At 42.0% G+C, this 24,014-nt stretch overlaps 1 protein-coding gene across 2 annotated transcripts in view; it reads right to left on the reverse strand.

Annotated features, from left to right (window-relative positions):
- The window catches only part of plxna2 (plexin A2), a 530,875-nt gene that overhangs the window by 211,263 nt on the left and 295,598 nt on the right, over positions 1-24,014 (reverse strand). For both annotated transcript variants that reach the window (XM_060937347.1, XM_060937348.1), the window contains exons 7-12: positions 21,810-21,963; positions 20,026-20,122; positions 14,337-14,451; positions 6,760-6,960; positions 5,841-5,937; positions 5,245-5,444 (exon numbers count right to left, since the gene is read on the reverse strand). In XM_060937347.1, coding sequence (XP_060793330.1) covers positions 5,245-5,444; positions 5,841-5,937; positions 6,760-6,960; positions 14,337-14,451; positions 20,026-20,122; positions 21,810-21,963 — 864 coding nt within the window. The remainder of the gene's footprint in view (positions 1-5,244; positions 5,445-5,840; positions 5,938-6,759; positions 6,961-14,336; positions 14,452-20,025; positions 20,123-21,809; positions 21,964-24,014) is intronic.

Consider the following 24,014-nt stretch of genomic DNA (forward strand, 5'->3'; position numbering starts at 1 on the left):
ATTGAAGCATTTATTAACCCTCAAATATCAGTTATATGAAAATATATCAAAAATTCGAATTTGGTGAAAATGGATTTTTTAAACCCCTGTAGTTTAAAAATACTTGAGAGACACAGAACAAAAATTTGGAAATATAAAATATGGGTCTTGGGGATTACTGAAAAAAATTTACAAGTTCCTCACTGCTATCCCACATTGGATTTCTTGCTACTGAAAATGGCATGTTTTAGAAATCGGCGAATTTCAAAACCCTATTACAGACAAACTAGGAATAGTGGAGACTTGGTAAAACTGAAATTGGTAGATATTTCTGTGTAGATTTGAATAACATTCTTAGTTTAAGCATTACTGCCACAGGCAAGCTTCCAGAATGAGTTAAAAATGCAAAAAATGCAAATTTGTCTTTTTAATTTCCTTGTTAAAATCACCATCTAATATACAATGACCATTGGAATTCTAAGTTGAAGCTTGTAGTACAAGACATTGAGTCTCTCTGTGCAAAATTTTAGGTTTCTATCTTGCATAATAAAGATTATATTGCACTTTGAAATATGTATGTTTTGAGCAAAAAACAAAAAAATCGAAAACTTCAAATGCCTGTATCTCTGAAACTATTGGTGATAGGAAGCTCAAGTTTTGGGGATTAACTTCTTTTAATAGTATCTCTGAGCCCTCCAAATTTCATTGAAATCTGAGATGGTCGAGCATATATTTGTTGATTTGGCATGGAATGACCCAGGGTTAAATTCTGGCTTTACTGGCAGAGGGATGCAGTGAGTGTCAGGTTGCTTTCATCCTCAATTTCAAAGACTGCAGTTCTTAAGAACAAGGTCAAGGAGCAGACATTGGGAACAACAAAGTTACAGACTTGCAGAGGGTGAAAATGACTCTCCACTGACAGGGATGATCGTCAACTCCTTCGAATGTCACTGAACAACCGTAGGATGACATCAAGTGACCTACAAAAACAAATGGCAAGTGACAGCTGGAATTAAATGCATAGTAAGGACAGTTCAAACCCAGCTCCTCTAGGCAGGGTTGAAGTCATGCAAAGGGAGAAAAAAGCCCATCATCAGCGAGAAGCAAAGAAGACCCAGGCTGAGGTTTGCTAAAGACCATAAGGATTGGACTGGAGAAGACTGGAGGAAGGTCATCTTCTCCGATGAGTCCAATTTTCAGCTTTTCCCATCACCTGGTTATCTAATGGTTAGACGGAGACCTGGAGAGGCCTACAAGCCACAGTGTCTCACACCCATTGTGAAATTTGGTAGAGGATTGGTGATGATCTGGAGGTACTTCAGCAAGGCTGGAATGGGACATATTTTGATTGTGAAGGACACATGAATCAAGCCATGTACAAGGTTATACTAGAAGAAAACTTGCTTCCTTCTGCTCTGACAATATTCCCTAACTCTGAAGATTGAGTTTTCCAGCAGGACAATGCTCCATGCCACACAGCCAAGTCAATCAAGGTGTGGATGGAGGACTATAAGATCAAGACCATGTCATGGCCAGCCCAATCTCCAGACCCGAATCCCACTGAAAACCTCTGGAATGTGATCAAGAGGAAGATGGATGGTCACAAGCCATCAAACAAAGCTGAGCTATTTGAATTTTTGTGCCAAGAGTGGCATAAAGTCACCCAAGAGCAATGTGAAAGACTGATGGAGAGCATGCCAAGACACATGAAATCTGTGATTAAATGTCAGGGTTATTGCACCAAATATTGATTTCTGAACTCATCCTAAGTTCAAACTTTAGTATTGTGTTGTTTAAAATTGAATATTATATATATATATATATATATATATATATATATATATATATATATATATATATAGTGGCATGCAAAAGTTTGGGCACCCTTACTGAAAATGTCTGTTCCTGTGAATAGTTAAGTGAGCAGAAGATGAAATGATCACTAAAAAGGCATAAAGGTAAAGATGACACATTTCTTTTCAACGTTTTCTGCAGGATTTGTGTATTATTTTTGTTTTGTACAATTGAAGAGTGCAAGTTGAAGATGAAATGATCTCCAAAAGGCATAAAGTTAAAGGAATAATCCAGAGACATATGCTTTCTAGGTCTATTTTCGCATTATTGGGAGTGCATACGTTGAGTTACTACCACAATCATGTCAATCGGATGTGTTTTGAGACAGTTCGTTTTTTGCAATTTCAACCGGAAAGCGCTAACACGGCAGTGCGAGGGGCATGTCTTTTTGCCGATACAAAATGGTAGTTTTAAAACCATTGCAAAGCTCAAAACAATATGACAGTTCTGTGGAAGTGAGTAGAGGGTTCCTACAAACAAAACGAAGTGTCCCTAGCTCTGCAAGTGCACAGACAGAGTGTGTAGAAGAGTAAATACAAAGCCAGTACCTTACCTGAAGTTGTTCTTTTCCAGACGCCATCTTCAAGGGAAAGTCTGTAAAAGTCGAGTGCTGAGTGCAGAGCCCATCCCACTGGAAACCCAGCACATAACAGCAGGGTATAAGATGCGAGCAGGAAGTGTGTACATGGAACGCCATAACCAAGTGGTGTACAGAAACATCATAGTGTATATTAACATCTGTGCCGAGTATGGACTGGAAGTCCCAAGGTCAAAGTGGGACACACCTCCAAAGGTGATTGAGAATGACCAAGGTAAGATCCTGTGGGACTTCCAGATACAGACAGACTAACTGGTAATGGCTAACCACCCAGACATTGTAGTGGTGGACAAACAGGAGAACAAGGCCGTGGTGATAGATGTGGCAATACCAAGTGACAATAACATCAGGGAAAAGGAACGCGAGAAGCTCCAGAAGTATCAAGGGGTGAAAGAAGAACTAGAAAAGATGTGGAAGATGAAGACAACAGTGGTCCCCATGGTGATAGGAGCCCTTGATGCAGTGACCCCCAAACTGGGAGAGTGGCTCCAACAGATCCCAGGAACAACATCCGAGATCTCTGTCCAGAAATGTGCAGTCCTAGGAACAGCTAAGATACTGCACAGGACCCTCAAACTCCACCCAAAGGAGGAGTGAGTGGGGAATATATATAAACTGGTGAGTGGCCTAGGTGGTTAGTGTGTCTGCCTCTCATGGTTACCAGAGGACTAGCCTCCCACTGTAACCCTAGCTATGTAATAGGCGAGAGGCTGAGGGCTATGGAAATGGAGATCGGTGTCGCCCTATGTGCCACATGGTGTGGGAAGGACTTTTTGATATATATATATATGTGTGTGTGTGTGTGTGTGTGTGTGTGTGTGTTTGTGTGTCTTGATTATAATATGTAAGCAATTTGCAACTTTGGAAGGAGTCTCCAGTGTGAGCACTTTATAACAGTCACAGCGTTGTGGCATGGTAATGTCTCCAGGACAGAGGGCTCTGAGTGTCTTGTTAATATGGCAAGCTTTGTTTATTTTTCTTATTAACTTCAAAAAAGAGGTAAAAGAAAGACTCCTGACAGAGGGACTGTTTATAATTGTTATAACATGGATATTATATAACTTGTTTTATGGATATTAAAGGGGCGGGTCACCCATGCCAGAATCCCCTCCACCAAATAGCGAGTCACCATTTTCACATCTATGTATATTCCACCGGCTTCAAAACAATCTGCAGCAATGCACTGATATCCACAACCACAGATCATGAATTGTAACATGAAATTGTCGATAGTTTGTTAAAATAGTTATATTTTAAATTCTTTCGGCTGGTCCATTCCATTTTCGAACTGGCCTTGACCGTTTCACGGGCTGCCACGAAGGAAAGAAAATATTAGGCATATTCTGTTCAAAACATCCACGGATGACCTGTCGAAGTCCTTCCTGTGCCAGGACCTGGTCTTCCCAGGCAGTCTCCCATCCAAGTACTAAACAGGCCTTTAAGGCACACCAGGTGGTGCCAATCTCCATTTCTATTGCCCTTAGCCTCTTTCACTGTCGCCTCACAGCTGTTTTTGTTAGGGGTCATCACAGCAGATCTGTTCCACATATTTGATTTGGCATAGTTTTTACACCGGATGCCCTTCCTGATGCAACATGCAACCTCCACACAGAAAGACTCCCGTCAGCCGTGAGGGTCAAACCCAGAACCTTCTTGCTGTGAGGCGACAGTGCTAATCACTGCACCACCATGCTGCCCTGCTTGCCTCTCACCTATTACATAGCTAATGTTACAGTGGGGAGCTGGTCCTCTCGTAACTGTGAGAGTTTGACTCCGTACTTTCATCTGTATTGTGGAGTGCCTCACCAGATGGCAGTAGGTACCATTTTTATGATGGTCTTTGGTATGATCTGACCATGAGTAGAACTCATGAGCTAGCTAACCACTAGGCCAATTTGTAATGACGCATAGATTAAGAAAAAAATTCAAGCTGGATTTCGAAAGGATCACTAACAATGAATCTATGGAGGTTTTGCTGCTCAGAAAGCTAACAGAGTAACAGTCACATGATTTCAAAACAAATACTAGGAACTGGAACCTTATGAAGGGAGAGTCACCCCTTTACACATAACTATGAATGGATAAAAAGTATGATGCGTCTTTCTTTAATTCTGTCATTAAAAAAAGATGTGCTGTCAATGTTTTTTTTTTTTCAAATTGCTGGCCTGTAGAGGGATAAAACATAATAAAATGTCAGAGCAGTAACAGTAACTTTGCTTCATGTCAGGCCTCATCACACCACCATGTCATATAGATTATTTTCCTATAACAGCACCACATTCCTGTTTCCGATAAAACTTGACTGGTGCTTTTACGATAACCAGGGCTGATTTACGGCATGTGCAATCACATGGTATGGGAACAGAAGTTTACTGGAGGGGATGTGTCCACGCACTGACGCCTGCGTTGGCAGGAGCGCGAGCAGTTCTGCTGAATAACACAAGGAAAAGCACCACCTAGTGTCAAAACTGAGAAGTCACTGAACTGTCACTCATTAAGGAAGAGGTGTATCTGGACCAAATTTTACCTGGAGCGCCAAAACACCTAAATACAACTACGGGGTTATTCAACAAAACCTAAGCTTTTTTCACTGGGCATTTTTTAAAAAATGTTAAATATTGAATGCTCACACAAAGGTAATGTATGATGGTGACTTTACACTGAACTATAAAGAAAAAGTATGTTTCTTTGTCTATGTAGGGGGGTAACAATTTAAAGAATTCACTACAGTATTGTATAAAAATATACTAAGTGGTCCGGGTTAGCAGTTCATCCATTTCTAATTAGTGAAGAGAACAGACGGGTTTCCTGACCTCAGTGATACGTGGGTTGGTGCACTTGACATTAGAGGTGGCTAGATTTAGCCAGCGGTTGGTGTAAGGGTTGATCAGAGGACAGTGGTGCTGTAGGGTGCAGCGGCCCTCCATACTGCACCAGCCACACTGGAACTTCCTTTCCGCCTTCAGGCACATGCCACAGCTGTCTCTCTGAGCGCCACACTTGTACAGATGCACTGTAGGGAACAGGAGGTGTCCATTATCACGCTTAATAAGCACAACAGAGAGGACACTGCGGTCCTGCTGTGAGATCTATAAGTCCTAAATATGTCCAAAATCCCATTAAAGCCTTATTTGAGCTGAATTACTTTTACCTGAGGAGACACTATAATGTAAGTGATTATTGACAAGATCAGGGATTGGAATTCAGTACAGTTCAGCAGCTTTCCTTAGTTTTGGTTCCCTCAGAAACAATAAGTCTGATCTACACAACATTATGGTAACGTAAAAAATATAAATTCTCATATAAAGTCTCGAGTAAACAGACATCAGTTTGAGTTGTGTTTGGAAAAGAAAACGTTGATAATTCTTGAGATTGCTGAGTTAAGAGGGGAGGTCTTTCAGAGGGTTACCTCTGATGTTCTCAGGATTATCGATGATGAAGTTGCCGTTCCACACCACAGAGAAATCCACCGGCAGCTCACTAATCCTCATACCCTCATACAGATACTGCAGAGAGAGAGAGAGAGAGAGAGAGAGAGAGAGAGAGAGAGGTGAAAATGGGAGTGTAAACTTCTTTGAATGATCAGTCTTGATCATCATATATTTGAAAATTAATGCAGTTTCACAGACTCCCACACAAGGGCGGGGCCTGGCGGAGGTGAACCACCCACCTCTTTTTAGGACATTAACATTATTTTTAAAAGACCGATTTCATGATGTAGAGAAGTACCAAACGGTTTACTCTACATCAGCATCAGCCTTGCAATTTGATGTTAACCACGAGATGGCGTTTTTAGTCATTTTTAACCCATAAAATGCAGATTTTTTATGGTTTTATAAAAATTTTGTCAGTATAACCCCATCATTTATGTGTTTCTTATCATTTATTTTACAGCTAAAAAAACCCCCAACACATTTACGTCTGTAGTATGTATTTAAAATGATAAATAATGCAGTTAGACAGGATCAGTTCAACTCGGCAACATCTGATCCCTTCGACTCTGACTGTGATTAATTTAATGATAAAATAAAACTAATCACAAGATTAAATATGATTCACTGTTCAGCTCTAGTGAACTGTTTTGTTTGTTCTCATTTAGGATGTAGTAAATTTAGTAGATTTTATTTCGACTTTAATTCAGCATGATCATTCCAGCAAAGAGAAAACAAAGGAAGTGCTGACTGCAGAACAGTGGAGGATTTTAATGTCATGAGGTGTACACAGGTGCAGTCATTAGGAACAGATGTAGAGGCACACTTTATAGGGTACGGGCCGCACTCTGTGTGTGTGTGTGTGTGTGTGTGTGTGTATGTATGTGTGTGTCATACCGAGCTGTTCTGGCACTGTACACTGGAGCTGTTGAAGCGCAGAGCTGTGACTCGGTGGCTGACCCCCTGGATGTGCAGCACACACTCATAGCCGCGCTGACCCGACTGAGGCTGTGGAAGGTTCCGGGCCTTCAGCGTGATAGGCTTCACTTCTCCGGCTGGGATCAGAATCTCCTCAGAGCGCACCAGCTGAGGACAGTCCTGACAGCACACACCAGGAACATCAACAATGAACAAATGCCCACACTCTGACACACAGACACTGTTATACTGTGGAGCAAACAACATAAATAATAGCTATGAGTACACAGAAGCTGTGTGTGTGTCTGTGTGTCCACTACCTAAAGTCCGCATCATTCCTTTGTAATATGCCACTTAATCACTGTTTCAATCTACTGGATCATAGCACTCAGGGGAGTAACATGTCCAAAAAACCAGTAAAGTGTGTGTGAGGCAACAGGACATGTCATTGGAGGCTTGGTAACTGTCATATGCATGCATGCATGCATCCGTGTGTGTGTGTGTGTGTGTGTGTGTGTGTGTGTGTGTGTGTGCTTGCAGGTGTTCAGTTGATTAATGTGCTATGTTAGAACCTGTCGAGTGGTAAACACACACACACACACTCGCCCTCTCCTCATGAGTAATTAGTAGCTGATACCAAGAATAGTTTTTCCCACCACACACACACACACCATCACAATAGCTAAAAGAATATCCTGATATCAGTGAATAAAAATACATCTGAACAACTGGCCAATTGAAAACTAGTCACCACAACATCACCACTTTATTAGGAACATCCATCCACCTGTTGTTTTATGCAGTTCTCTAATCAGCCAATCCCTTGACAGCAGGACAATGCATAAAATCATGCAGTTACAAATCCATTGCTTCAGGTAATGTTCAACAGAATGGGAAAAGTTGTGATTTCTGTGACTTCCACTGTGACATGGGTGTTGGTGCCAAATGGACTGGTGTGAGCATTTCAGAAACTGCTGATCTCCTGAGGGTTTTCACACACAACAGTCTCTACAGTTTACATAGAATGGTGAGAAAAAAAAAAAAAAACATTGAGTGAGCAACAGTTCAGTGGGTGGAAACACCTTGTTGATAAGAGAGGTCAGAGGAAACGGGCCAGATTGGTTAGAGCTGCCAGGAAGGATATAGTAACTCATATAATCACTCTTTACAACTGTGGTGAGTAGAAAAGCATCTCAGCATGCAAAAGCAGAAGACTACATTGGGTTCCACTCCTGCAGCCAAGAACAGGAATCTTAGAATCAAGAACAAGGTCCTATTAAAGTGGCCGGTGAGTGTATATATAGTAGAACAGATTTTAATAATGTGTAAACCAGGGGTGGGACTGGGCCAATAAAGATTATAATCTGATCCATTAAATTAACTTAGAATTTATTTTTGAAACAAAAATCTTCTTGTAGACTGTGATTGAATTGAAAGACTCATCTCATCTCATTATCTCTAGCCGCTTTATCCTTCTACAGGGTCGCAGGCAAGCTGGAGCCTATCCCAGCTGACTACGGGCGAAAGGCGGGGTACACCCTGGACAAGTCGCCAGGTCATCACAGGGCTGACACATAGACACAGACAACCATTCACACTGACATTCACACCTACGGTCAATTTAGAGTCACCAGTTAACCTAACCTGCATGTCTTTGGACTGTGGGGGAAACCGGAGCACCCGGAGGAAACCCACGCGGACACGGGGAGAACATGCAAACTCCGCACAGAAAGGCCCTCGCCGGCCACGGGGCTCGAACCCGGACCTTCTTGCTGTGAGGCGACAGCGCTAACCACTACACCACCGTGCCGCCCGAATTGAAAGACTGAAAAACAAACAAAAAAAACCCCCAACAAAAACAAAAACCGGATCTCTGTTATTCCACTAGAGGGCAAAATAGAGCAATAAACTCAAGGCCATAAACTCAGCTACTGACAAGATACATTGCTAACGATGCACAATTCTTCACGAGCAAACTACAAAATTCCACTCACATCTCTTCCTAAAGGAATTAATTTAAAGGTTTCACAGCAAATGGGCTAAAGACTTCTGCAATTCCATTTTTTAAAATTTGTAAATAATTTGGCAAATTATATTAATTTCCCCTACATATTCCCCAAATAAGTTATGACAAAATGTTGAAAAGTTCAAAGGGGTTAAGACCTGTGCAAGACTATGAATAATAAGATCTATATCTAGAACCCCAAAAAAGTCAGGATGCTGTGCAAAATTTCAGTAAAAAGAGAAAATAGTACAACCCCGATTCCAAAAAAGTTGGGACAAAGTACGTACAAATTGTAAATAAAAACGGAATGCAATAATTTACAAATCTCAAAAACTGATATTGTATTCACAATAGAACATAGACAACATATCAAATGTCGAAAGTGAGACATTTTGAAATTTCATGCCAAATATTGGCTCATTTAAATTTCATGACAGCAACACATCTCAAAATAGCTGGGACAGGGGCAATAAGAGGCTGGAAAAGTTAAAGGTACAAAAAAGGAACAGCTGGAGGACCAAACTGCAACTCATTAGGTCAATTGGCAATAGGTCATTAACATGACTGGGTATAAAAAGAGCATCTTGGAGTGGCAGCGGCTCTCAGAAGTAAAGATGGGAAGAGGATCACCAATCCCCCTAATTCTGCGCCGACAAATAGTGGCGCAATATCAGAAAGGAGTTCGACAGTGTAAAATTGCAAAGAGTTTGAACATATCATCATCTACAGTGCATAATATCATCAAAAGATTCAGAGAATCTGGAAGAATCTCTGTGCGTAAGGGTCAAGGCCGGAAAACCATACTGGGTGCCCGTGATCTTCGGGCCCTTAGACGGCACTGCATCACATACAGGCAGGCTTCTGTATTGGAAATCACAAAATGGGCTCAGGAATATTTCCAGAGAACATTATCTATGAACACAATTCACTGTGCCATCCGCCGTTGCCAGCTAAAACTCTATAGTTCAAAGAAGAAGCCGTATCTAAACATGATCCAGAAGCGCAGACGTCTTCTCTGGGCCAAGGCTCGTTTAAAATGGACTGTGGCAAAGTGGAAAACTGTTCTGTGGTCAGACGAATCAAAATTTGAAGTTCTTTATGAAAATCAGGGACGCCGTGTCATTCAGACTAAAGAGGAGAAGGATGACCCAAGTTGTTATCAGCGCTTAGTTCAGAAGCCTGCATCTCTCATGGCATGGGGTTGCATTAGTGCGTGTGGCATGGGCAGCTTACACATCTGGAAAGACACCATCAATGCTGAAAGGTATATCCAGGTTCTAGAGCAACATACCCATCCAGACGACATCTCTTTCAGGGAAGACCTTGCATTTTCCAACATGACAATGTCAAACCACATACTGCATCAATTACAGCATCATGGCTGCGTAGAAGAAGGGTCCAGGTACTGAACTGGTCAGCCTGCAGTCCAGATCTTTCACCCATAGAAAACATTTGGCGCATCATAAAACAGAAGATACGACAAAAAAGACCTAAGACAGTTGAGCAACTAGAATTCTACATTAGACAAGAATGGGTTAACATTCCTATCCCTAAACTTGAGCAACTTGTCTCCTCAGTCCCCAGACGTTTACAGACTGTTGTAAAGAGAAAAGGGGATGTCTCACAGTGGTAAACTTGGCCTTGTCCCAACTTTTTTGAGATGTGGTGTTGTCATGAAATTTAAAATCACCTAATTTTTCTCTTTAAATGATACATTTTCTCAGTTTAAACATTTGATATGTCATCTATGTTCTATTCTGAATAAAATATGGAATTTTGAATCTTCCACATCATTACATTCCATTTTTATTTACAATTTGTACTTTGTCCCAACTTTTTTGGAATTGGGGTTGTACAAAGAAAAAATATCAAATGTTGAAACTGAGAAATTATCTCATCTCATTATCTCTAGCCGCTTTATCCTGTTCTACAGGGTTGCAGGCAAGCTGGAGCCTATCCCAGCTGACTATGGGCGAAAGGCGGGGTACACCCTGGACAAGTCGCCGGGTCATCACAGGGCTGACACATAGACACAGACAACCATTCACACTCACACCTACGGTCAATTTAGAGTCACCAGTTAACCTAACCTGCATGTCTTTGGACTGTGGGGGAAACCGGAGCACCCGGAGGAAACCCACGCGGACAACATGCAAACTCCACACAGAAAGGCCCTCGTCAGCCACGGGGCTCGAACCCGGACCTTCTTGCTGTGAGGCGACAGCACTAACCACTACACCACCATGCTGCCCCTGAGAAATTATATACAGTTTATATGTAGTTTCAAAAATGTTGGGACGGGGCAACAAAAGACTGGAAAAGTTGTCATGTTAAAGACAAAAAAAACCCTCAAGAAACAAACAAACAAAAAAACCTAATTTGATTATTTGGCAATACGTCAGTAACATGATTGGGTATAAAAAGAGCATCTCAGAGAGGATGAGTCTCTCAGAAGTAAAGATGGGGAGGGGTTCCCCGCTCTGTGAAAGACTGCGTAGGCAAAGAGTGCAACAGTTTAACATTCCTCAGTGTAAAATTGCAAAGAATTTGGGGATCACATCATCCATGGTACATAATATCAGCCAATCCCTTGACAGCAGTACAATGCATAAAATCATGCAGATACAAATCAAGATCTTCAGTTCATGTTCATTTCAAACATCAGAATGGGAAAAATTGTGATCTCTGTGAAAAAATTCAAAGAATCTGGAGAAATCTCTGCATGCAAGAAAGGCTTTCCCTGAAAAAGATTCTGTCTAGATGGCAGCATATTGCTCCGAAACGTGTATATATCATTCAGCATTAATGATGCCTTCTCAGATGTACAAGCTACCCATGTCATGTGCACTAATGCACCCTCATACCATCACAGATACTGTTTTCATTCAGCATGTTAGATTTGGCACAGTTTTACACCGGATGCCCTTCCTGACGCAACCCTCTCCAATTTATCTGGGCTTGGGACCGGCACCAAGAGTACGATTATGCACCCCCAGTGGCTGGATTCCAGTCTTTTGTTGCCCCATCCCAAAATTGATGAGCCACACCATGAAGCTATAGGAAAGGGTACTGGAGGCGAGATTGAGAACAGAGGTATCAATCTGTGAACAGCAGTACGGGTTTATGCCAAGGAAGAGCACATCGGATGCAATTTTTGCTCTAAGAATGTTAATGGAGAAGTACAGAGAAGGCCAGAGAAAGCTACATTGTGTGTTTGTAGACCTGGAGAAGGCATACGATAGAGTGCTGAAAGATGAGTTATGGTATTGTATGAGAAAGAGTGGAGTGAATGAGAAGTATATTAGAGTGGTGCAAGACATGTATGAGAACAGTGAAACAGCAGTGAGGTATGCAGTTGGAATGACTGAATGGTTCAAGGTGAAGGTGGGACTCCATCAAAGATCTGCTTTGAGTCCTTTTTTGTTTGCCATAGTGATGGATAGCTTGACAGACGAAGTGAGGCAAGAGTCACCATGGAACATGATGTTTGCAGAAGATATTGTGATATGTGGTGAAAGTAGAAAGGAGGTTGAGTTGGGTTTGGAGAGATGGAGGTATGCATTGGAACGAAGAGGAATGAAGGTGAGCAGTAGCAAAACAGAATACATGTGCATCAATGAGAATGGGGATGAGAGTGTAGTGAAGATGCAAGGAGCAGACATAAAGAAAGTTGGTGAATTCAAGTACCTGGGGTCAACTGTGCAGGAAAATGGGGCTGCGATAGTGAGGTGAGAAAGAGAGTGCAGGCAGGGTGGAGCAGTTGGAGAAGGATTTTGGGAGTCATGTGTGATAGGAAAGTCCCAGCAAAAGTGAAAGGTAAGATGTATAAGAGAGTAGTGAGACCAGCTGTGATGTATTGATTGGAGACCATACCCATACCAAAGAGACAGGAGGCAAAGTTGGAGGTGGCATAGTTGAGGATGTTAAGGTTTGCGATGGGAGTGACAAGGTTGGACAGGATAAGGAACGAGCACATCAGAGGGACAGCACATGTGGAGAGCTTGGGAATTAAGCTAAGAGAGATGAGACTGAGATGGTTTGGGCACATCCTGAGAAGAGATGCAGAGCATGTGGGAAGGAGAATGTTGAGGATGGAGCTGCCAGGCAAACGAAAATGAGGAAGGCCAAAGAGGAGATACATGGATGTGGTGAGAGAGGACATGAAAGTGTCAGGTGTGGTAGAGAAAGATGCGGAAGACAGGGAGCAATGGAGACGAAAGATCCGCTGTGGCGACCCCTAATCAGGAGCAGCCAAAAGAAGAAGAAGAAAATACCATCACAGATACTAGCTTTTGATTCAGTTTCAAAGAATCTGAAAAGATTCAGAGAATCTGGAGAAATCTCTGTATGCAAGAGACAAGGCTGAAAACTGATATTGGATGCCTGTGATCTTCAGGACCTCAGGCGACACTGCATTAAAAGCAGATGTGTGTCTGTATTGGAAATCACTGTATGGGCTCTGGAACACTTTAGCAAACCATTGTCTGTGAAAACAGTTCATTACTGCATCCACAAATGCAAGTTAAAACCACATAAACAATATCCAGAAACACCACCACCTTCTCTGGGCCTGAGCTCTTTTATGATGGATTGAGGCGAAGTGGAAAATTGTCCTGAGGTCTGACAAATCAAAAGTAGAAATTCTTTTTAGAAATCATGGACACCACATCCTCCAGGCTAAAGAGGAGAGGGACCATCCGGCTTGTTATCAGTGCAGAGTTCAAAAGCCAGCATCTGTGATGGTAAGAGGGTGCATTAGTGCACATGACATGGGTAGCTTGTACATCTGGGAAGGCATCATTAATGCTGAATGATATATACACGTTTCAGAGCAATATGTTGCCATCCAGACAAAATCTTTTTTAAGGAAGGCCTTCCTTCATTGCAAGACAATGCCAAACCGCTTTCTGAACATATTAAAACTGCATGGCTGTGTAGTAAAAGAGTCTGGGTGCTAAACTGTCCTGCCTGCAGTCCAGACCTGTCTCACATTTAAAACATTTGGAGCATTATGAAGTGTAAAATAAGACAAAATTGACCCTGAACTGTTGAGCAACTGAAATTGTATATCAGACAAAAATGGAACAACATTTCTCTTTCAAAACTATAGCAATTGGTCTCATCAGTTCCAAAACATTTAGTAATAGTAATTATTGAGTGAGGATTAATGTTAGCAGCAGCTAATTGTATGACAGCATTTTAGGGCCATTGTAGGTAAAACAAATATTCAAACAAACAAAAAAGGCTTCAGTCTTTAAGTATGGAACACTTTTAGCTACTTACAGAACAAGTGACTCAGCAATTGGGCTGATATGTCATTATACTGTGATTACCTTTTTATTATTGATTAATCATTATCAACACACACCTTGCCCAACATCTTATTAAAACGGTTTGCATGTACAATTACTGAAACATGAGATAACCTGGAAACATGTTAGTCATCCAACAGGAAAGCAAATGAGAACCTGCAGAGAGAGAGAGAGAGAGTGTGTGTGTGTGTGTGTGTGTGTGTGTGTGTGTGTGTGTGTGTGTGTGTGTGTGTGTGTACCTCTGAGGCATTAACCCGTCCCTCCTGGAAAGAACAGCTGGACGGATCATGTGTACACAGGTTCCGGTACTTGCACCAGTGGCAACGGAAGGAACTGGTCACACAAGACAGACACCTACACACACACGCACACACACTAAGATAAAATTCTATTCAACTTAATATTTCACTTTTCACTACATCAGCAGTTGTTTTCTTAGCTGAGGTTTACTTTTAGAAAAGAAAGAAAAGTGAATGGCACGTTCACATATGCAGAGTTTAGTCCATTCAAATGTATCCTTTGAACTCTGGTGTGTTTCCCTTGCCTGCGGTGTGGTTTGTTTGCGCAGATCCCAATTTGGTTTGTAGGTACTAAACTCAAACTCGTAGCGAGTAAGTTATTCAACTCTGAATTGACCAAACAGCAAGAAATGAACCAAATATGACCAGCTGTAAAAACCATGAGAGAAAGGACAGAGCTGTAGTGCTGCATGAATGTGATGTGCTCTGAATATTTGCACCAAATAAACTCTGATTGTGATACACAAAATATTTTAAACTAATTATTTATGTAAATAATCATCTACTCAGCACTCGGGTGAGTTTTTGTGTGATTTCTGCATGTACTGTACATAGCAAAGGTTTATGCACCTTTTTCCTTCATCTAACTTCTGACCAAAGAATGAAAGTAATGATTTTTTCCCCAAGTATGTTTTCAGCCCTCTGCTAATATTGTTTTTTTTTTCTTTTTCACTGTTTGGTTTGTTTATGCAGTTTAAAACCAACCCAAACCAAAAGTATTCTGAAAACAGCAGCTTCACAGGAAAGTACTCAAATATTCATATCCCACTCACCTTCTGTTGTGTCCTTGCTGGGGTTTTAATTAAATCTTTATCCCAAGCAATAAACTTATTTGTTCATTTGGTGTACATTAGTAAGGTAATTGAAGTGTTTGTGCTTGGCACATTGTTCATAACTAACACCAACACAGTGCACGTCATCTCACATGTTATCAGAATAATCTACCTATTGCTCTCTGGGGCACTGTCCTTAACCTTAAAGAGAACCAAAGACTCTCTATAAAAGCGTTGAATTATGAGGATGAATAAGCATCGATCTGTAACAAAAGTTCATGCACTAATGCCAAGAGAGATGAGTTTGGAAGGACAAACTGTTCAACATGATTTGAGTCTATAAAAGTATAAAAATGTGGCATAGAAACAGTGAGTCAACTTCAGCTCACGCAACAAAAGAAAACGGAACCAAGGCTGTAGAAATAGTGAGTTTTATAAAGTAGTCAAATGTAATTCATAGAAAAAAAAAAGGAGGAAAATAATTTGTAGAAATCATTCAAATATTTGGTACTTTTTAATCTTAAACTTCTTGAGGTTTATTAATATGGTGATATGATCCTGGTACCAGTAACATCTTTTCCTCTAAGGTACTGTATAGTTCATTATTTCTCACTCACTGGTTGTAACTCATAATTCCCAACCTCTGATCAGGAAAAAGCCCAATCTAGCCAGAATTCCTACTTGGGATGGTCTCCTCTTCTCCAAATTCATCTGAGTTCAGCAAGACACATCCGATCAACACAGCCTCAGCAGTAAACAAAGCAGTTAAAGCCTACTGTATATAAAATATTTACTTTTGACTGATTAACATTCTATATCTATATCACTGACTCCACAGTTCACTGTTGCAAGAAGGAAAATATACATCACTCATTACAATTAGCTGGATAGCTTGTTGCTAACAAAAGATTCAGCATCCATGTTTTTCCCCTGTACTTCATTTCACTTTGGATGCATGGAGGTAAAAAATGACACAATTCTGAGCTCCAATTTTCCACTTCCCAGCGATAAAAGATGTTTGTCAATACTGAAGTTTGTTTAATGTTAATGTTTGTGTGAGTTCATTAGCTCCTTCAGATGATGGGTTTGCCTTCTCTCGCTTACTTTTTTTTCAGTAAATCTCACTAGCTTGCAGTCCAGAGCAGCAGGATATGTTTGAGAATTGCCTTGAACATGTTCATGGTTTTGAAATGGCTTTCATTTGTAATCAGCTTTTAATAACAAACTGCTTTATGTAGACTTAATGGCATTCCAGAAGCAATGGTCCTCGTACACACACTACTGCTGAGTTTCTTTTATTCTCATTCTCATCTCATTATCTCTAGCCGCTTTATCCTTCTACAGGGTCGCAGGCAAGCTGGAGCCTATCCCAGCTGACTATGGGCGAAAGGCGGGGTACACCCTGGACAAGTCGCCAGGTCATCACAGGGCTGACACATAGACACAGACAACCATTCACACTCACATTCACACCTACGGTCAATTTAGAGTCACCAGTTAACCTAACCTGCATGTCTTTGGACTGTGGGGGAAACCGGAGCACCCGGAGGAAACCCACGCGGACAACATGCAAACTCCGCACAGAAGGGCCCTCGCCGGCCCCGGGGCTCGAACCCAGGACCTTCTTGCTGTGAGGCGACAGCGCTAACCACTACACCACCGTGCTGCCCCGTTTCTTTTATTAAATCACTAAAATAAAAACATACCATGCAATTGCAGTGGATTGCATATTCAACGTGTGATTTTTAAAAAAAATTATTTATTTTTTTAAATAGCTGCAGCCAGAGACAGAGATAATGGATAATAAGTTTTACTGTGTGTGTATGGGCGTGGTTTTAGATCTTAGTCTGGACCGTATATCCTCACAAGGATAGGAATATCTAATATTCTTGACCTTGTGGCGACTTTTAACTTGTCCCTGTGAAGAAAACTGTTTTGTTTTCAGTTTTGGTTTCCTTTTGGTTACTGAGGTTAGAGTTAGGGTCAGGATTAAAGGTCAGGGTTTAGGGCTAACAGCAAAAATTAGCTGCGTTAATATTTATGTCAATGGAAGGTCCTCAGAAGGATAGTAAGATGTGTGTGTGTGTGTGTGTGTGTGTGTGTGTGTGTGTGTGTGTGTGTGTGCCTACTGATGACTCAGAGTTCCTCCAGGAGAGGCTACAATCATCGCATTTATCATGGAGGAAGGGAAACAATTTTTCCACTCATGAAATGTCGGCTGTCCAAATGCACCAAGGAAAGCTCTGATCGAATTTGTATGGTAGGTTCCCTTTAGAGTGTCCAATATAAGACCCACCTTAGTGAGGCTGAACAACCTCTAACAGTAGGAGGTATCTTTTAAAACAGCATCATCAGCAGGATCGAGTCTCTGTTGTTCGTAAGAAAAATATGACGCATGAATATTCATTTCTGCTGACATGTTAATCAATAATGAAGCAGTGAAGCGCTCTGGTATGCATATGGCCCTGAGGAAGGATCCACTGCCTCAGCGGTCTGTACAATGCCTCTGACAAACTGTTTAAGGGATTTATATCAGGGCAGTGAGAGGATGAAGGGAAGATGGTGGGGAGGCCGAGCGTGCCAAGCACTTAGCCAGTGTCAAAGAGTGATGATATGAGATGCAATTCTATGCCACCCAGGAAGAACCATTCTGCTCCACTGTTCCCATAATCCCCCCTTAGACATGGGCACAGACAGGCAGCTGGTGAGACGCACCAGGAGGGCAAAAGGATATGTGTATTTGTATGTGTGTTTAAGGGATTACTCAGGGGATTTGATAGAGAGACTTTGTTTGATTAGTTCCAGATCTGCTGGGATGTCTGTTGGACATGATACTCCGAGAAAGAATGGCTTAAGGGAGGATGCAGTTAATCAGGGCAACAGAAGGGGAAAAGTGGAGACATGGATGCTGAAGAATAAACGCTTTAAAAACCTAGCCAATCATCTCCTACTGTGGCCAGAGCCTCCTCCATCATTTCTGGAAGCTTCCAGCCAATCGAGCTGTTTTATCTCCAGTGCAGAAGAACATCTGCTTTCCACAGACTGCACCAGACACCACAAACACGTGAGCGGGATATGAACAGATCACTTAGGGCCGAGAAATGCTGCTCCCGCACATGAGAAATGCCAAACAACCTGATGGTGTTAGCTTTAATTGATGCTTTTTAAAATAGTGACAGCCAAAGCAAGAACTTAACGCAGATGCTAGGCAGATCTCTTAGCAGGTCTCTGAGCACTCCATAGTCACTTTCAGCTCCAATCTGCTAAGCTCAGGACCACAGCAATCTTACTCAGTATGCACAGAATGCCCTTTGGGTGGGAACTGCTGACTAATGTCTGCTTTACACATTCATTCATTCATTCATTCATTCATTCATTCATTATCTCTAGCCGCTTTATCCTTCTACAGGGTCGCAGGCAAGCTGGAGCCTATCCCAGCTGACTACGGGCGAAAGGCGGGGTACACCCTGGACAAGTCGCCAGGTCATCACAGGGCTGACACATAGACACAGACAACCATTCACACTCACATTCACACCTACGGTCAATTTAGAGTCACCAGTTAACCTAACCTGCATGTCTTTGGACTGTGGGGGAAACCGGAGCACCCGGAGGAAACCCACGCGGACACAGGGAGAACATGCAAACTCCACACAGAAAGGCCCTCGCCGGCCCCGGGGCTCGAACCCAGGACCTTCTTGCTGTGAGGCGACAGCGCTAAGCACTACACCACCGTGCCGCCTGCTTTACACATCATTTCCAAAATATCTATTATGTAGCCAGAGTCACATTTACAGAGCTGTAATGAGTCAATGCTGTCACCATTGAACACCAGCAAGACACAAAAGCACTTTTTATGTACTTTGCAAATGCAACACACACAGCAGACACATGTACACACCGATGTAGAAAGAAAAGCAGATATTCAATATGCAGTGGTTTTTAAAAGAAAAAAAAAATTTAGCAACTAATACAGTGACATTTTAGCGACTAATGTAGATGACCATAAACTGTCATTGAGTTAAGGTTTACATGATAGTAAAAAGGTTAGTAAGCCACTGCTCTTTATCTTTTAGTACAAGTTATAGATTAGTTCAAGCTTTTTTAATTTGGACCCTATTTTATCATTTCTTTGGGTCCAAATATTTACTAGGGACAAAAACAATTGAAATCGGTCCAGTATTGAGTTAAAATGCTATAACCAGCAGCCACAAAACGGCTATAAATGGCAAACAAACTACCACGTCAAAGTAAAGACATCACTGTTGTCAGACATTTATAACAACACTATGATCCTGTCAGTGGCCAAAACAAGTGCTTTACTTTGACACAGATGTTTGCCACATAGGATTACACTATATAGCCATTTTACAGTTGCTGGTTCTAGCGTTTGAACTCAAGACCTTCTGATTTAAAGCTACTGGCTTAACCACTGAGCCACCACTTCCAGCAAGCTTGCACTGATACAATCACCTTCTTGTAAATTAAAGGAAAACGCCAGGAGTTTATAACCTGTGCTCTATTTTCACATCTTTTTAGGTCCAGTATTTACCAGGGACAAAAGTGATTGAAATCAGTCCAGTATTGATACTGGAAAATGCCAGGATTTTCAGTATTGATACTGGACTGATTTCAATCACTTTTGTCCCTGGTAAATACTGGACCTAAAAAGATGCGAAAATAGAGCACAGGTTATAAAATCCTGGCGTTTTCCTTTAATTTACAAGAAAGTGGTTGTATCAGTGCAAGCTTGCTGGAAGTAGTGGCTCAGTGGTTAAACCAGTAGCTTTAAATCAGAAGGTTTTGAGTTAAAATCTCAGCAAAAATAAAAAAAATAAAAAAATTCTGATACTCACAGTTGGTGTACACTGCAGTTATAGAATTTAACCTCAGTGCTGATCAGCATTTGACCTGTCTCTTTCGAGTTCAGCCTGAGCTCCACCCCAGACCAGTCTGAGACACAGACAGACAGATAGAGAGACAGAAAGCAAAGTGGATCCTCGTGGCACTTAACTCACACATTGGTAAATACACACTAAAAGTCCCAGTGTTGGATCATTTATTGTAATGTCCAGCTGGTCTTAATCGAATTGAACACCAAACATACTGTTAGTTCAACACTTTCTTTCTGTGCACACATTAAGGCTGCATGTAACAGCGTTTCAGTTTTTTTTCCCAGGCAATATTTGTTACTTGGTCTGCAGATCACACTGCGAGGCACATGGCTACAGACTGCTTCACCCTGCCCTGTACCTCCAGAGCACATGTGAGGATTGATGCAGTCGTGCAGAATGCCGGTGTTGATATGAGGTGTTGTCTGCGGGCCGCATCACTGAGTGAAGAGCCAGCAAAGCTGCTGCCACCTGCACAGAATGCAGCCAGCTCTGTCTCATTTGGCAAGGCATTGGAAATGTTAAAAACGTTCAATAAGCAGCCAGCTCCTCACACTCGGATGAGCGATTGGGCACAAATTCGGCTGGCATACCGTGTGTAGGAGTCAGCTGTGACCCCAAGCTATCCTTCACACCTGCTCTCTCTGCTTTCTTCTGCTTTTTTACTTATTTTTATAACACATGCAGGGGTAGTGGATTATTTTTATTACATTTCAGGACTGTATTTCTCAGTAATTCCCATAAGTAGATATTTTGGTTTGGAAAATAGATCAGAAGAGGAAATATCAGTCACCCTGCACCATAAGCTCAATACGCCTGGCCCCCGAGCTATTAATTCTGCGCATGATCGATATTCCTGGGTGATGGTTAATAATCTGTACTGTCTAATGTGTCTGAAAGAGACAGAGGGAAATATGAGGTTTAGATGACATTTACCTGAGGGCCCACACTGATTTGGCCATGCTCCCTGCGGGAAGTAGAGGATTGTGGGTAAACAGAGCTGTCATTTACCCTGAGAGCTTGTGGGATTACTCACACGGTGACTGCCTCATACGGGTGTCCATCACGACCATCGAGCTTTGATCAGGAGGTGATGTGCGACAGAGCGTGACTAATGAGCGAGCTCCTGCTCATCTGAGATGCCGCCGACAAAACCTAAACTAGAGATCTATGATTAGAGTTTCATCAGAGCTAAGTGGAAGAAAACTGACCTTTTGTATCTGGCAGCAAATGAGCTGTACTTTTTCAACTGAAACCTCTAAATATATCTCTTTTTTTCAATGCACTAACCATGTTTATCTTCATAGGTTTCATTTCTGGCTATTCACAGCTCGTGTTCTCTTTTGAGCTGAGCGTACCCAAGAAATCCGGCAACAAATACCACCTATAATAGGTGTAAGTGCGGCTGAGAGCATGGCTCCAGCCCCGAGGCTGACCTGAGGTCAGTGTTCACTTATTAGAGCTGCAGTATATGTGGAGTCGATGGGCGTGAGAGTGCAGTGCCCTGCTGAATGAAGCTCTCATTAGAAGGCAGCCGAGCACGCGTCCAAGACGCTCTATTAATAGAACATCTATAAGAGAGCTTAGTCAAAGCCACGCCTCCTGAGAGAGCAGAGAGGAGAGAGCTAACGGATGGAGAAATACAAAGCTCGTTTGAGGGATAAAAACAATATTGAATTTACGCATGTGAGTAAACTGGAGATGGAAGTTAAGGAAGAGATAAAGAGACAAGCATTTTAGAGCAGTACCTTGATCAGTAGGAATTACAGGGACATCTTTAGCAGCAGGAGAGATGCACAGGATCTGATTACCATTCACCATCCCATCCACTTCAGTCAGGTTCCCAAAGGCACAGGTGATTCCAGCAGAGAGATCAGGAACATCAGTCACCTTCACCAGCAGCTGAACACACACACACACACACACACACACACACACACACACACACACACACACACACACACACACACAGAAAGATGGCAGAGGGAAAGCGTCTGAGTGTAGCTGCTATTAACACTGCAGTATTTTCAATCAAGCTTCATCAGGTACACAGCAGATGGCCTGAGCATAAGGCAATGGCGCAAACTGTCAGCCAGCTCTTAGCCTCAGATGCAGGTGAGCAGACTCTATAAAAGCTGCCAGAAAGGCTGTGTTTCCTTTTTCCTTTTTCGAAACAGATGAAAACGGACATCTGACAAATTCAATCAGCTTCTTGAACTTCTGTCTCACTTCCCAAAAAAAAAAACCCATCACATTCACACACAGCCTTTTGAAGTCTTTCTCTGGGGAGCAGTCACAGATGCTGGAGCGCTCTATAAATAAATATTTCCACATCTCCCGACTACCGTAGGTGTGTGTGCGTGTGTGTGTGTGCATGTGCATGCATGGTTTGAACACTTCTCAGGCAGTAATGACTGAGCTGACATTTGTAAAGATCGCCCTGCCTGCTTTCCATTTTCTCTCCCTGTTTGAAGTTTTTCATTGTTCAGCTTGTTCAGAGCCTCACGCCAAGGACCCAGGTCAGATTCTCACAACTCTAATGTCTTACCAACAAGGTCTGATTAACCATCCTATCTGTCATGCACACTTCCTGTGCCCTTTTCATCTGGACTTCCTGTGCAGAAGAATGTCCATAAAGCAGTTAATTACCCCAAAACCTCAGCCGCTGATCATGTCTATTAAACTAGTGCTTTAGCAACAAGAGCCAGAGAGCTGCTAATTATTCATTTCGTGTTGTGTGTGTGTGTGTGTGTGTGTGTGTGTGTGTGTGTGTGTGTGTGTGTGTGTGTGTGTGTGTGTGCACTAGAATTTTCACCCAGTGAGAATGGAAGTTGTTATTCTGCTGGGCTCCAACCTTGTGTTTGAAATGAAACCATGTTCAGTGACCAGGAGCACTTTGAAGGAAAGTTCTGTGTATGTACAGTGATCAGAAACCATGCAACGTATCATTGTGTAAATTATATCACATACCTCCTCCAGCTTGTTTAATAAAGGAGCTTGAATCACATAATTCAGTCTGTGTGAGGATATATAATATTAACATGATTGGTAGAGCACCATAGAGTGTGCAATGTGTCAGTGTAGTTTCTTGCTTGTCTTCCCACCACAAGCTGTTCACAGGGATGATGTTTTTTCTTGTATATGATCTCCATAACTGTCTTGCTGTAGGTGTTGCTTGTCTATGAGCAGAGCTGGCTAATCACTACCAGCATTTTTAATAAAGGTAATTTGATCATTTTTACTGCTTTTCATATTCCTGTGGCCCCGGAGCGGATGGGCTTTGTTGTCATGGTGATGGTTTCCTGCCATCAGAGCAGCAGTGACCTTGTTGTCGTATTATGAAGTGCAGTAGAGCCAAACAGCTCATTTACAGGCAAACATATCGTTAGTGTGCACTGTTTGTGCACTCCGTACTTCAGAATGGACTTTTTTAAAATACAATTTTGATATTCAAAGCACAAGAAATTTAACAACCTCCTACTTGTTTGTGTATGAAAGAGACAAAGACAGAAGAAAGAAGAGAAAGAAAAAGAGAGTGCTTTCACTTTGAGAAGCTTTAGAAAAAGGTACAAAAAAAGGACAGAAAGCATCGACATTGACTCCTTCCACTCTGTGGCTGAGTACACACCAAGCTCTTCTCAAACACCCCCCCCCACATCAGCCTACACACAAGCACTTTTTGGCATCTCACCCACACACACACACACCTTTCACCTCCACACTGCTCGCTCACTAGCTCACTCAGTCTCCCGTCCACCCACACCACACATTACCGCTCAACCAAAAAAGTGAGAGAGAAAATGGCCCATAAACACATCTCCATACAGACTGAATTTTTGTTTACAGTCACTAGAGAGAAAGAGTACAACACACAGCACATCTGTTTTTCATGCGTTTTAAAAAGAGCCTGATCGTCAGTGCAGGAGGAGAATATCCTCATATGGCTGAATCCT

This window comes from Neoarius graeffei, chromosome 13 (genome assembly GCF_027579695.1).
Source record: "Neoarius graeffei isolate fNeoGra1 chromosome 13, fNeoGra1.pri, whole genome shotgun sequence".
Taxonomy (NCBI): domain Eukaryota; kingdom Metazoa; phylum Chordata; class Actinopteri; order Siluriformes; family Ariidae; genus Neoarius; species Neoarius graeffei.